General features: G+C 50.4%; 2 protein-coding genes across 2 annotated transcripts in view; one reads left to right on the plus strand and one right to left on the minus strand.

Moving 5' to 3' along the window:
* MAK16 (MAK16 homolog) overlaps positions 1–15,491 on the minus strand; it is a 55,079-nt gene that overhangs the window by 14,654 nt on the left and 24,934 nt on the right. The window lies entirely within an intron of this gene.
* Positions 1,998–9,548, plus strand: ATP6V1B2 (ATPase H+ transporting V1 subunit B2). Its single transcript, XM_057402517.1, has 14 exons — positions 1,998–2,143; positions 4,692–4,747; positions 5,330–5,428; positions 5,972–6,065; positions 6,155–6,232; positions 6,708–6,847; positions 6,979–7,080; positions 7,429–7,526; positions 7,737–7,860; positions 8,093–8,243; positions 8,613–8,695; positions 8,786–8,890; positions 9,098–9,227; positions 9,353–9,548. Exons 1-14 carry the CDS (start codon positions 2,014–2,016, stop codon positions 9,493–9,495), a joined length of 1,533 nt encoding a protein of 510 aa, XP_057258500.1. The 5' UTR covers positions 1,998–2,013; the 3' UTR covers positions 9,496–9,548.

Below are 15,491 nucleotides of genomic sequence, written 5' to 3' on the forward strand. Positions count from 1 at the left end.
GAGGATGGGAAAGCTTACTCATATGTGCTCTGGGAGCATTTCCATGAGTGTGGCAGCTTTTTGCAGGCAGTTCTCCCTGAGCTGTACTTTCAGTATACCATTATAAATGTTCGGATTTCTGCTTTCAAGAACCCTGCAGGATAAAGAGAATAAGAAATCACCAGAGTGAGATAATAAAACACAGTGAATATTTCTTGTGTAATGAGAAGTATTGGAGAACTGATGGCCCAGCATTGGATGTGGGCCTGAAAAAGGGCTGGCAGCAGCCCCCGTGCCAGCCCTGGAGCTGACTGTGGTTCCTATGGATTCAGCTGAGAGCAGGATGCACTGGAGGAGGTTGTTCACTCCTGTTCCCTCACCTCAGCAGTGCAGGGAAATACATCCCCTGTGCAGCCAAGGCTCCTGTGTGCCCAAAGGAAGCATGGGGCAAATGGCTCCTAATGTGACACTGCCAGCCCGGGGCCGAGTGAGCACACAAGATTTGAATGGGCACTTGGAGAACCAGACGTTAAAGTCACTCTTTGCTGATATTCCTCCACCGTGGAATCAAGGAATGGTTTGGGATGAAGGGACCTTAAAGCTCACCCAGCTCCAACCCAGGGACCCCTTCCACTAGAGCAGCTTGCTCCAAGCCCCTGTGTCCAACCTGGCCTTGAGCACTGCCAGGGATGGGGCAGCCACAGCTTCTCCGTTCAACCCACCCTAGTGTCCCATCACCCTCACAAGGAAGAGCTTCTGCCTAAGAGCTCATCTCAATCTCCCCTCTGGCAGTTTAAAGCCATTCCCCTTGGCCTGTCCCTGCAGGTAAAGTAGTTGTAAAGCGCAAACTTTGTTCAGTCCTGTTGACTCTCAACAAACAGGAGCGCTGGGTGATGCGCTCAAGGTCACGCTGCATTAGAAAGAGAGCTGAAAGCTGGCCAAAGCCTCCCAGTTTGGTGTTTAATCCGCTCGACAGCATTGCCCTTTGTCTGGGGGTTATTTATTGGGTTTGCTCCCTCCTTCTCCAAACAGTTCCTTGTGTCATTGTTTGCTCTTTCCATCAGTCTCACCGGTCCTTGGCACTTTGTAGCTCCTCCAAACCAGCTCAGGGTTGCCAGTAGCTCCTTGAGAATGTTATTTCCCCAGAGCATTTCTACTTTTAACGTAGAAGGAGAGGGAAGATTGGTTTGGAACATCAAATAATTCCATTTCACTGGGAAGCAAGGAGGAGAGCAAGCATGGCTTAGTGGGAGGTGTCCCTACCCATGGCAGGGGGGTTGGAACTGGATGATCTTAAGGTCCTTTCCAACCCTAACGATTCTATGATTCTAGGAATGATACATAACTCATATGGAAATCAAAGGTTGACAGACTAATGTTTAATGGGAAAAGGTGTCTATAGATAACCCGCTCTCTAGTTTATATTAAATTAAAGGTTTAAGGCAGCTCTTGTTCTGTCCTTCAAACAACTGTAAGCCCTTGACATCTGAGTGCGCAGCAGCAGCACAAGGGGGGTGATTCCATGGGCAGCCCTGCCTCATTGCCAGTTCCTGCCTTGTTCCTTATCTCCTATCTACCCAAAGCAGCCTCTGTTACACTCCCAGATCAAAGCACTGGTGCTGGATGAAGCAGACCCCTGAGAACACGGCTGGGCTGTGTGTGGGGACACGCATGGAGCCTGTGGGATACCCAGGGCTGGGGGTGCATGGGCAGGGGGCCAGGGCTCTGCTTTGCTTGGGTGGCAGAAGGAACCCTCAGGCATTGAACCCTTTTGCCAAAGCATTCGTTATTTAGCTTCATCCTTTTCCTTCCTTCCTTCCTTCCTTCCTTCCTTCCTTCCTTCCTTCCTTCCTTCCTTCCTTCCTTCCTTCCTTCCTTCCTTCCTTCCTTCCTTCCTTCCTTCCTTCCTTCCTTTTTCCTTCCCCTTCCTTCCTCCCTCCCTCCCTCCCTACCTTTTTCCTTTTCCCTTTCCTCTTCTCTTTCCCTTTCCCCCTCCTTTTTTTCCCGCATGCGCGGTGGCGCCGTGCGCAGAAGATGGCCGCAGTGGTGCGGGCGATGCGCGGGCTGGTGAACGGCGCCGGGCCCGGGGGGCCGCGGGAGCAGGGGGGGGCCCTGGAGCAGGCGGCGGCGCTGACCCGGGACTTCCTCTCGCAGCCGCGGCTCAGTGAGTGCGGGGCACCGGGGGCGGCGGGGGGGGAACCGGAACCGCTCCTGAGGTAGAACCGGGGGTGTCCGGTGGGGCCTCCCGAGCCGGAGCCCGCCGGGTGCCGGTGTCCTTCGTCTGCGGCAGGAGCTGGAGGCTGCCGGGGTGCTGCGGGGAAGGGGAAATACTGAAGCCTTGTGAAAACAGAACAAACCGTGACTGCAGGGGAGGGGAAGGCCAAAACTGCGGTGTTTCCCTGGTGTTTTGCCGGTGTAGGTGGTGGTTGCACGGTTGGCTCCCTGCGAGCAGCGGCAGCGCGCACAGTGTGTCAGGCGGGGGTGGTTCCCCTGAGAGCCCCGGCCTGGGTGGGACGCCAGGTCAGTCACTGCCATTCCTGCACACCCCCGGGCCTGCCTTGCTCTGCAGAGGAGGCTTCTGCCGAGGCTGGAGCCCGGGTGGCTGAGGGAGCTGGGCTGGAGAAGAGAAGGCTCCTGAAGGGGAGACCTGAGAGCAGCTTCAGTGCCTGAAGGGGCTGCAGGAAACCTGGAGAGGGGCTTTGGGATATAGGGACAGGCCAAGGGGAATGGCTTTAACCTTCCCGAGGGGAGACTGAGATGAGCTCTTAGGCAGAAGCTCTTCCCTGTGAGGGTGCTGAGGCGCTGGCACAGGGTGCCCAGAGAAGCTGTGGCTGCCCCATCCCTGGCAGTGCTCAAGGCCAGGTTGGACACAGGGGCTTGGAGCAAGCTGCTCCAGTGGAAGGGGTCCCTGCCCGTAGCAGGGGTTGGAAATGGATGAGCTTTAGGGTTCCTTCCAATCCAAACCATGCTAGGATTCTGTGAATTTGATTTTTTTCCATGTAGGTTTTGGCTTGTGCCCAAGCTGCAATCTGGCTATGAAAAACATTCCAGTTGCTTTTGGTTTGTCATAGACCTGTCTGATTTTATTGGAAACGGGAATTTGGAGTCAGTGGCGAGCTACTTTCAAAGGGGATTGATGCTGCTTCATGTCAAGGAGACACTGTTGTGTGGACAACACAGGGAGTGTGAGCCCTTTCCTGCCGATTGAGGAAGATGTGCTCATGAGACAGTCATGGGATGAAATGCTTTGCTCAAGAGCACGTTTTCCATTCCCAGTGGGTTGCATACAGCTGCAGTCTGAGCTGTGTTATAATGTCTGTGGGGTTCTCCCTGCTCGGGTGAAGAGAGCAGGCCAGCCTGTGCTCTTGACTGAGACTGATTCAGGGACATGTGTCCAGCAGGATGTTGCTAAACCTGAGAAGTTCCAGCTTTAGACCTCCTTATACACCCAGTGACCCTCAAGCCTTATCTAATGCAGTTCTGATTATTGCCAATTAGGAGATTACATTGCAACAGTTCAGGCTGTTTGTTGAACTGTAAATGCCACCTTGTTGACAGTTGAGACAACGCATGGTAAGTGTGCCAGAGCCAGGCTAAGCTGGATCATTCATTCCCTGGTACCACGAGTGCCTGTTTCCTCTGCCTTGAATGGTGCTGGTGTCTTCCCTGTGCTGCACATGGCTCCACTTGCTCACTTTTCCCTCCCAGGGATAAGTGATTAACAGTCACTCCCTTGGTCACTGCTCCTGTGACCCTGATCAAGCTTTGACTCAGTGTTATCTGTGGATCAAGTGATTCCAGGCTCCAGCTGGGGTATTAGTGTGTCCTTAGAGTAACACAGGACACAGTTTTCACACCCTTTCCACTGGGCTGATAGCACTGGTGAGTTCTGGGCACTCCGCACCCCAGGAAGCTGCCTGTAGTACTGACACCTGAGCTGCTGATGTTTAACACATGAGCTGCGGCCTTCTATCGGGTGTCAATCCTTAAGTTAAACCCAAGAGTAGGAGCAGTTTGGCCAAGGTGAAATTCATCCTCTTACAGTATCGTGCACTGACCCGTCCTCAGGAGATGGGAAAGGTGCTGTGAGGTTTCCTCTTAGCAGTGCCAAAGCCCATAGCTCACTGGAGAAGCTCTGCTGATCAGCTTTGGTGCATGGAATCTACTTGCTTGGCTCACTAGAGGCTGTACAAGTGTCGTGGAGCAAGGCACTTCTGTGCTTAAAAAACCTCCAAGTTGAGTATTGATTAAGTATCTTTGAGTATGATTGAGTACGATGAAGATCTTGCCATTTGTTGGGCATAAATTGCAGTGTCACCTTCATCACAAGTTACAGATGTTAATCCCTGCTTTGTTTTAAAGCTCTTGTGATTGTTGATTTTCCTTAGCTTAAAATGTCCCCTGTACATTGCATTGGTGTTTCTGTGCCATTGCCATTATCCCTGCATCTAGACCTGCAGTGGATTTCTGTGACAGTCAAGGAAATGGCAATATCATGTAGTTAAGGTTACCTGAGGTGCAGGGAGCAGCCAAAAATGCTGGTCCCACCATTCATAATTCATCCTTCTTTTGTAGAGTTCGTAACAGACAGCAGTGGTACGGAGCTGGGCCCAAAATCTGCAGACCTGAGGCTGGTGATAGGAATGAAGCTTTATGTAGGTTGTTACTGGTGTCCTCAGGAAGCATCTGACTTGTGCTTCGCTTTCTTGCAGCTTACAAAACTGTCTCGGGTGTGAATGGTCCCCTGGTTATCTTGGATCAAGTAAAGGTAAAGATTCAGATTCTGAATGAATGAAGGTTTCTGAGGGAGAGTTGTGCCTGTCCTGGACAGACAGGGAGAGTTGTTGAGCCTGTTGAGGGCAAGAAAGGAACCAGTGCTTCAGTTTTACCAAAACCACCCAAAATGTGGTCTAAACTCAATGCAGAAACATACCTATTTGCTTTGTTCTTGACCTTTTTGTTACTAGAGCACAAGTGCTCTGTGAAAGGAACTGGAAACACTTTTGGCTTGGTCTCAAATTAGTGGCAAGCAACTGATGAAGAGGCAAAAGCCAGCTCATTCTTCCAGCTTTCCATTAGTATTTTGGGACTAGTACGGGTTTAGAACAGATTCTGGCCAGTCTTTCTGTAAGCCTGAAGCTCTGAGCAAGTGTTACATGGATACAGTCCCTGCAGAAATGGCTTTAGCCTGATAACTTTTAACTGCCTTGGAATCAGCTTTGCTCTGATGATGAGTTTACTTTAAAAACTAGACTAGTTGCTAAGTTTAAGCGTGCTTGAAACTGGTAACTTTTGTTCGTGGCTATTCCTCTGGGTTTTAATGCTTTCCACCTTTCTTGCTCATCTTCAGTTTCCTAGGTACGCAGAGATTGTCCACTTGACTCTTCCTGATGGCACAAGAAGGAGTGGGCAGGTTCTGGAAATCAGTGGCTCCAAAGCTGTGGTTCAGGTATGGTGAGGGACAGGAGTGTCTCTTGTTGCAGCAGTCAAGTATTTTATTACTTAGCATGTGTCTGAGCCATCTCAGATCTATCTTAGGGTATGTTCTTTTGGTACTTATAAATGAAAAAGGACATTACCTACTTACTCCAAGATTACTGGAATCATACTGTAACTGTACAGTGTTGGATCCAAGCTCTGCTATGTGGACACAGGTATTTCTTCTAAGCAGCTGTTTCTTGTTAATATTCATTCTTCTTATCTGAAGAACTCTCCCCTCTTGGCAAAGGGAAATGCTTGAGATCAAAGGATTGGCGCTGGGTTTGTTGGTTGCTGCTGATACTTCATGAATTTGGTTTAAAATAGGTCTCTGTGTGATGTTTTATACTCACAAGCTGCTCTTGAAATCCTTTGCTTGCAGAAGACCACCTTGCTTTTCATCCTGGTGGCTGATCAGGCTGGGAAGCAGCTCTTTAGTGTGTGATTTTGTACAGCACAATGCTTAGTCCTTTTGCCTGTGTGTTTTTTTTTCCTTCTTCTGGTATATTCACAGGTATTTGAAGGGACTTCAGGTATTGATGCTAAGAAAACATCTTGTGAATTTACTGGGGATATTCTTCGAACCCCTGTGTCTGAGGATATGCTTGGTAAGTGCTTGATATTGCCTGGAAGAACAAGCAGACTTGCCACACACTGACTTACTTTCATAGGTTTATTTTACTGCTCTTTCTTTTAGGCAGAGTATTTAACGGCTCAGGAAAACCTATAGACAGAGGCCCCATTGTTTTGGCTGAAGATTTCCTCGACATAATGGGTATGTCCTTAATCCATTTCAGATACGGAGTTAATACAAATCTGGTGTTGCTGAATGTTACAGCAGATTTGGTTTTGAGTGTAGGGTCTACCTGTTAGGGGAAGATTAATCTTTGAAGTATGTGGCACAGACTCACATCAGCTTTACATAAGTGCAGAAAGATGAGGCAGCAGAAGCTTGGAAGCTGTTCTTTGAAGTATGTGTAGACTATGTTAATTCCACAGCCTCCGAAGACAAAAAACTTAATAACCTGACAGGCTTCTCTTGGCCATTTACATGACCACAGCATGCCAGAGTCTTGAGATCTACAAAAGGCTCAGGTTTGACCAGGCACATCTAAAGAGTTCTAGACCTAATGGTGGGGTTTGCACCTTTTGACATGAGCCTTCTACCAGTGCTCGTGGTCAGTAGCAGTTTGATTAAGCTTCAGACACGTATATAGAATAATGTATGTTCTCTTTAAAATCCATACCAGGTCAGCCCATCAATCCCCAGTGTCGTATCTATCCAGAGGAAATGATTCAGACTGGCATTTCTGCTATAGATGGTATGAACAGTATTGCCAGGGGGCAGAAAATCCCCATATTCTCAGCCGCTGGCTTGCCCCACAACGAGGTGAGTTCTCAGAGCTGTTCCCTAAACCCTTAGTGACTTATTCACGGGGGTTAAAAAGTAAACGTGGTTAAATTCTAGCCTGGATAATAGCATCAAACATCGAGGTGAGCTGAAACGTGTTTTCCTTCTAGATTGCAGCTCAGATATGTCGCCAGGCTGGCTTGGTGAAGAAATCCAAAGATGTAATGGACTACAGTGAGGAGAACTTTGCCATCGTGTTTGCTGCTATGGGTGTAAGCCAATATCACTGGAGGAAAATGATGCTTGCAGAATAAATCAAGCAATTCTGAGGGTAGCTGAAGTATTTGAAGTAGGTCTTATAAACAGTGCTGAGTTGCCTGGCTGAATATCCCGAATGGCCAAAAGTACTGTAACAAAATGTGTTTGATCAGGAAAAAGCATCTTAAACTTAATCTCTAGCCTGGAATTCTAGAAAGAACTCATTCTGGGAATGCAGGGGAATTTTCATCATGGAGAGCTTTGCTTATGGATTATTGATGAGGTGTTTAGACCTTAATATGCTGCAAAATGCACTACGCTGAAACCTGGTCTGGAACTGATGTCTTAATACTGTGCTTTAGGTGAACATGGAGACTGCTCGGTTCTTCAAGTCAGACTTTGAGGAAAACGGGTCCATGGACAATGTGTGTCTCTTCCTGAATTTGGCCAATGATCCAACGTAAGTATTTACAGTGTGTTGGCTGGGAAAAGGCTGAAAAGGACAAGCAAACTGGAAGAGCGAGCCCCACGGATGTCCTGCCAGATGCCACTTACATTGGCATTCCAGTTGGTGCGAGTAGCAGAGGGTTTTAAGGTCTTTGTAACCCCAAACTGTTACCCTGCAGCCTGAAAGCACACGCATAAATAACACCTTACTGTCCTATTGCAGCATCGAGCGCATCATCACACCTCGCCTGGCTCTAACTACAGCAGAGTTCTTGGCATATCAGTGCGAGAAGCATGTGTTGGTCATTCTGACAGATATGAGCTCCTATGCTGAAGCCCTGCGAGAGGTATGCATTTCTGAGGCTTACTTGGCTGGTGGCATTCAGCACTTGGATACTGTAGTTTCAGATTTGCCTTGCCCTACGTGGTTGTGGTGCCAAACAGGGGTTTGTGTGGCTGTGTTTTGGTATCGCCTGCAGGAAGGGGTGCTTCAAGTCGTTAGTGTAGCTTAATGAAGGGAGATACCAGGTCTAGATGAGAGATCTGACTGCTTGGAAACATTCTTCTGCATTGCCTCAGGTATCAGCAGCTAGAGAGGAGGTGCCTGGCCGGCGTGGCTTCCCAGGCTACATGTACACTGACCTGTCTACTATCTATGAGCGTGCTGGGCGCGTGGAAGGCAGGAATGGTTCCATTACTCAGATCCCTATTCTTACCATGCCTAATGATGGTGAGTTATTTTCAAGTGGTTTTAATAAATAGCACTTTAAAGGACTCCTTTAGAGCAACCTGCCCTATTTTGGACACACAGCAAATCCTGTGGCCTTCAGGTTCCTATCTCAGTGATGCATTTCTTGGCTGCCTTCTCTTTATTATTAATAGAAGGGCTTTGCCTGTTTCAGACTTCAGGACTGTTCTTCAGCCCTGTAGCAGGAGCTCTAAACCATGCATAAGAGCTTGGTGATATAAGGGGGGTACTGACCGATGGCATTTCACTTTGGAAGTCACTTCACTGCAATTTAGCAATGCAGTTTAGTGCATTTAGCACTGCTGCATCAGTGCTAAAATGGATCTAAAAGGCCCCATTTTATTTCCACAGATATTACTCATCCTATCCCTGACTTGACTGGATACATCACTGAGGGACAAATCTATGTGGACAGGCAGCTGCATAACAGGCAGGCATGTATCACCCCAGTTAGAGTATACTTAAGATTATTCTGTACTTCTTGAAGTGTTAATGATGATGTCTTGGATGCCTTTTTCCTCCAGGTTTACCCACCTATTAATGTCTTGCCCTCCTTGTCTCGACTGATGAAGTCAGCTATTGGAGAGGGCATGACCAGGAAGGATCATGCAGATGTATCCAACCAACTGGTATGTAAAAACCTCTTCAGAGAAGCAGGGCCATGTTTCAAGCAGACCTTGTACTAAAGAGCCTGTAAAAGGCTTGCTGAACAGTTGCCATCCAGAACACTGCTGAGGCTGCTTTTAATCATGGAGTTAGTGAGACCCTTTGAGTTTGAACAGAAATGGGTGCATGAACGATCAAAGTCAAAGCACTTTGGTTTCTTTCCCTTCTAGTATGCCTGCTATGCTATTGGGAAGGATGTGCAGGCCATGAAGGCTGTGGTTGGTGAGGAAGCTCTGACCTCGGATGATCTTCTTTACCTGGAGTTCCTGCAGAAGTTCGAGAAGAACTTCATTGCTCAGGGTCAGTGATTCAAGCACATCCCAGTCTGGGGGAGCACCTGCAAGGTCCTGCTCCCACACCTGCCTCCTGCTTGGTGCTGAGACCCTTCCCTGCCCCACATTTCAGCCTGTGCTTGCTTTCTGCAGGTCCTTACGAGAATCGCACCGTTTACGAGACCTTGGACATCGGGTGGCAGCTGTTAAGGATCTTCCCCAAGGAGATGTTGAAGAGGATTCCTCAGGCAACCCTGGCTGAATTCTATCCTCGGGATTCCACTGCAAAGCACTAACCGCAGCTTCATCTCTTACCCCTTGCTCTGTGAAATGCTGTTTGTTTTCCTTTTCCATGTGTTGGTGTTTACTTGTCGCCCTTACAATGAAAACCAAGGATAGGTGACGTTTGTGCCAGTGTTCCAGTGCACACTGATAGCAGGTCTTAAAGCAGCCCTTCTTCCAAAGCTTGGGTCGTCAGCAGAGTATGTAGGCCAGCTCTCAGAGATGTGCAATAGTCAAAGCTTTGTGACTGCACCTTTTGTAGGCATTTCAAGGGGATGCCCGAGGATTGCAGATCTTTACTTTCAAGTGTAAGAGCAAATGCTGAGTTCCTTTGTCCGAAGCATCTGCTCAGTCTGATCACAGACAGTTGTGGTGCTGCTGGTAGAACAGATGGAGCTCTGCCCTCTTGCCTGAAGCCCAGGCTAAGAGGCGCAAAGCATGGTGCATGACAACATACCCTGCTGCAAAACACAAGTCGCTGGTGTTTAACTATGGCTTAAGGTTCTTCAAGGTGTGCACAAACTGAGGGCACTAGGGTGCTGGGTGCTTTTCCACTAGCAAAGGGTCGTTTCAGAGCTCACAGGCCAGTGGGTAGCATGACAAGGCTTTACTGCATTAGTCCTGAGCTGTGTTTGGAACTGGTGTGGTTTGCACTCCAGGCACGGGTCTGGCTAGCCAAGAGAGCTCAGCGTTGCAAACACTGCAGCCTTGGCTAGTCAGTGCAGTGCTGTTCCTTTCCATTGGTTCCGCTGGGGCTCCAAGCCCAGTCCTGGCAGACTCCCCTGCTTTTTTTCCAGGCTCACTGTAGTCCATGCTCTGGTCTGGCTAACTAAAGCACGTTGCACCTCTCTATACTTGTCTAGGAAGGTGCTAACACGACCTGAAGGATGTGTAACTAATTCCAGCTTTCCCTGGTGTCTCCTTTGTGCACTTCTTTAGTTTGTTCAGTGTTCTCTGTAACTTGGACTCAATGGCAATTCTACTCCAGTGCATTCCGCCCTAAAGCTGTGTCAAGTCTATTTTTCTTGAGGTTGGGATGGGAGCGTTGGCATGAGAATACTTTGATGTAGAGAATACCTAAATAAATTAAATATGGGAAGTGTTGAACAAGGGGGGAGCTTGGGTGATCTTTGTGGTTATAAAACGGGTTGGGCAGCAGTGGCTCTGATGGTCTTTGCCACTGGGGAGCTGGGTTACATGAGTGAAACTACTTCCATTTCTGTTGAGCCACCATCATGTTGCTGCTGGAGCTTTTGAGGAGGAGGGGTTGGGCTTTAGCTTCAGGAAGGAATGCTTTGTGCTGGGGAGCGGGTAAAGGCTTTGCAGGGATGTTGCAGGGCAATGGCACACCATCGGGTCCAAAGGTGTCTCGGTGGTTTGCACTAGAGGAGGCTTAAGACACTTTAAAGGGCTGCTTGAAAGTGAGCTCAGGCTTATGCTGACTCAGTGTTCCCTATGAATAGTACTATGGGGTGTCCTTGTATTCGGGTGTCACCCTTTGAACGATCTGCACATCAAATGGGTCACTGAATGAGTGGAGGCACCTCCTGTGCCTGCTGCTGCTCATCCTTAACCTGGGTCCTGATGTCCTGCCACCATCACCAGAGAAGAGATTCTGACTGATGAAGTCTGTTAAGTGTTGCACTAGTGCAAACTAAGCCATAGTTTGAGCTGTTCCTTGTACAGAAGCACAAGTCCTTCAGGCAGCGAAGCCATCAGCTCATGATTTACACAACTCATCCAACCTCCCTGCACTGTACTTGTCACTGAAGAGGCACTTGAAGTTACAGCTCCCATCTCCTCAGTATCAACAAGCGCTTTCATTATCCCACTGATCACTGACTGGAGGAGGGAGGGGAAGGAGGATCTATTATGCTAAAATGGCTTAAAAAAGTTGGGATGCGTGCTTTTGCCTTTTCCTACTCGTTTATCCCCTTGGTTACAGCCCCTCTGTCTGCGGGAGAGCCGGGGAATAACCCCATGAGCAGCAGCCAGCACAGGGAAAGCAGGTTTGAAAACAGGAGTAAGTTCCAAAGTCCAGAGAATTCCTGAAATCCTTCAGCAGGTGCCAGGCTCCAAGGGACAAAGGTTGAGCAAGCTGGGGTTGAATTCCTGAGGTCGGGCCAGCGCTGCGGAACTGCTTCATGAGACACCTGTAAGTGTCTGCCTGCGGATGGCACATTCCAGGGCAAAACAAGAGGAATTCCGCGGGGATAAGGATACTGTTGGCCATTAACACCCATGGAGCTGCACGCTCAGCCTGCGCTGCGGGAACAGCCCGGCGCCACGCAGGGGCACTGCAGGCCAGGGAGTGGGGAGGGATGGAGCGAGCGCATCGCTTCCACCCGCTGCATCCCATAAGCTGGGGCTGGTCAGCAAGAGCTGCTTCAAGAATCAGCTGCTGGAAGCAGCACGGGTGCTGCTTGGTCATGGAATCCCAGCATGGGGCAGCCACAGCTTCTCCGTTCAACCCATTTCAGTGTCCCAGCACCCTCATAGTGAAGAACTTAAGAGCTCATCCCAACCTCCCCTCGGGCAGGTTAAAGCCATTCCCCTTGGCCTGTCCCTGCATCCCCTGACTTGTTTGGATGCCACCAACTGCAGTGAGTTTTTGACTGGTCCCTGTGGAGAGCAGGGGCAGACTCCGGTTCACTTGGCTTGGGAGCCTTAAGGGAGTTGTGCTTACAGGCACAAACCCAGTTCAGTCCCACTGGTTAAACCCCTTTAACTGCTGTGCTCCAGGACACCCGAGTGGCACCACTGTGGATCCCTATGTGTGTAGGTGATGCCCAGCACCACCCTTCTGTCCTGGCTCCTCCTCTATGCGAGCAGTGGCCACCATCCTCACCCACCCCCCAGAACACCGATCCCAATCCTTACCTCCCTATACCCCCCCTCCCTGCTCCCTTCCTCCCTCCCCATTCCATCCCCAGATGCTCATCCCGACACTCCCCCCATAACCACATCCCCATCCTATTCCCACCATTGCTCCTCATCCTGACGCCTCCCTAATAGACAGAGCCCCATCTTCCCCTCACCAACCAACCCCTCTAGGATGCCAGGTCCCCTTCCCAACCCACTCATCCTGAAGCCCAAATCCCAGCCCCCAAAACACATGGAAAGCAGAAATGGGGGAAGGGGGGGGAGGGCAACGTTTTGAGTGCAAAAAATAAATATAAAATTTATTAAAACACCCACAATATTTTAAAGGTATCAGGAATAATACATTTCACAGCCCGGCGGCCGCGGCAACGCAGAATAAAATACAAATTACAAAATCAACCAAAAAAAGAACCAAAACCCAGCAATGAAACGAAAAAAAAACAAAAAACCCAACAAAATAGGGGGGGAAAAGAAGGGGAAGGATCCAAAACTTGTCATTTTTAGGCATCCTAAAAAATAAATTTACCAAAACACGGGGAAAAAAGAGGGTGGGGGGAAAGGGTGTTAAAAGGGAGAAATAAATCAAACGTAAAGAGGAAAAACTGGGGAGGGAAGGGGGAAAATTATACAAAATAAAATTATCAGCATAAATTTACTGTCCTAAAAGTATCTACAGTTTAATACACATTAATCCTATTGCCTTGAGACATGGGGATAGAATCTACCGGTCCTCGATCCGCCCCGGATCAAAACTTCATTTCAAGTAACCACAGTCCCGACCAGGAATCTTCAAGTGTGAATGGTTCGGAGCCGCCGGGACACCCCCCGTGTGTCCCCCCCTTTCCGCCTGCCGCCGTCCCGCTCCCCTTTTCCATGATCCAAACATCCCCCCCCCCCCCCCCCCAAAATCCCTCCCCGCCTCCAATGGAATTCCCGACTCTGAAGGAGAAATGGCGCTTGATGGGTGGATTGTGGTGGAATTCTTACCTCTTGATGGGGTTTTTTTTTTGGGGGGGGGGAGTCGTGGTGGGAAAACCAAGGGGTTCCCCAAAAAAATGCAAGAATCAACCCAAACAAGTTGCTCCTGGGGTTAAAAATGAGGCTGGAATTGCGGCGGTTTGAAATCCCTGAAGGATGCGGAAAAATGAGGAACAAACCCGGGCGGAAAGGGAAAAAGGGGGGGAGTGGGGGGGGAGAAAAACCCATAATAATTAAGGAAGAAACCGCTGCGGAAGGATCCCTGATTTCGGAAAGATTCGCCCCGGATTCGCTCGGGGAATTGGGGGGGGTTGAGGTATTTGCCTTGGTTGGGGGGCGCGGGGGGGAGCTGCTGCCCCAGCGCTGACGGGAAGCCAAAGGGGAAGGAAGTAGCACCAATAAACCCCAAAACATGGACAAAAAAGGGGGGGGGGGGGGAAGGGGGAAAAGAAAAGAGCCGGGCAGAAGCGGGATGCGCGGCGCCATGGGGCGCACAGCGCGGTGTGGGGATGCGGAGGAGCAGCGCCAAGCGCGGTGCTGAGCGGTGCCCACATGCGGTGGCACCATACGGTGAGCAGGGGCTGTGCACGGGCGCCATGGAGGGGCATGGTGCTCAACCATAGCAGTGCCAGGGCGCCCATGGCCCAGCACCGTGCCCAAGCACCATGTGTCTGTGCATGGTGCCAACCACCATGGCTAAACACCATGGCTAAGCACCATGGTCAAGCACCATGGTCAACCATTGTGTCTGTGCATGGTGCCAAGCACCATGGCCAAGCACCATGTCAAGCACCACAGTCAACCATTGTGTCTGTGCATGGTGCCAAGCACCACGGTCAAGCACTGTGTCCATTCATGGTGCCAAGCACCATGGCCAAGCACCAAGGGCAAGCACCATAGTCAAGCACTGTGTCCATTCATGGTGCCAAGCACCATGGTCAACCATTGTGTCTGTGCAGAGTGCCAACCACCATGGCCAAGCACCAGTATCAAGCACTGTGTCCATGCATGGTGCCAAGCACCATGACCAAGCACCCTGCCCAAGCACCATGGTTAACCACTATGTCCATGCATGGTGCCAAGCACCCTGCCCAAGCACCATGGTCAAGCACTGTGTCCATGCACGGTGCCAAGCACCATGGCCAAGCACAATGGTCAACCACTATGTCCATGCATGGTGCCAAGCACCTTGCCCAAGCACCGTGTCTGTGCACAGTGGCTGAGCACCATGCCCAAGCACCATGTCCAAGCACCACATCCATGCACCATGCCCCTGTGGAAGCACCACGGCTGTGCACCACGCCTGTGCACCGTGCCCCGAGCACAACATCTAAGCACCATGTCTGAGCACCATGGTCATGCACAGTGCCGGAGCACCGCATCCACATGCCATGCCCTTGTGCCATGGCTGTGCACCGTGCACTGTCCATGCACAGCATCCCCATGCACCGGCCTGAGCACCCTGCCCGAGCACCATGTTCACATCCCTTGCCTGAGCACCATGTTCTCACACTGTGGCTGAGCACCATGTCCACGCGCTGAGCACCATGTTCCTATACCCTGGTGAGCACCATGTCCATACACCATATTCACGGTGTGCAGACAAGCACCATGCCCAAGCACCGTGTCCACACACCACGTCCATGGACAAGCACCATTTCCACACACCATGTTGGAGCACCGTGGTCAAGCACCATATCCATGCACTGTGGTCACACACCACGTCCAAGCACCGTGGTCAAGCACCGTGTCCACACACCACATCCAAGCACCGTGTCCATGATGCATGGCTGAGCACCGTGCCCGAGCACCATGTCCACGCATCATGTCCAAGCACCGTGGTCGAGCACCAGGTCCACGCACCGTGTTGACACACCATGGCCAAGCACCACGTCCATAGTGCATGGCTGAGCACCGTGCCTGAGCACCATGACCAAGCACCATGTCCAAGCACCATGACCAAGCACCACGTCCATATACCCCAGCCAAGCACCGTGTCCATGCACCACAATCCAAGCACCGCATCCACGATGCTTGGCTGAGCACCGTGTCCGCACGCCACGTCCAAGCACCACTGTTGAGCACCATGTTCACACACCCTGGCTGAGCCCAGGCACTGCATCCAACCACCGCCTCCACGACCAGTGGC

Source organism: Pezoporus wallicus, unplaced genomic scaffold (genome assembly GCF_028554395.1).
Source record: "Pezoporus wallicus isolate ANWC-B61680 ecotype Strahan unplaced genomic scaffold, APGP_CSIRO_Pwel_v1 contig_2348, whole genome shotgun sequence".
Classification (NCBI taxonomy): domain Eukaryota; kingdom Metazoa; phylum Chordata; class Aves; order Psittaciformes; family Psittacidae; genus Pezoporus; species Pezoporus wallicus.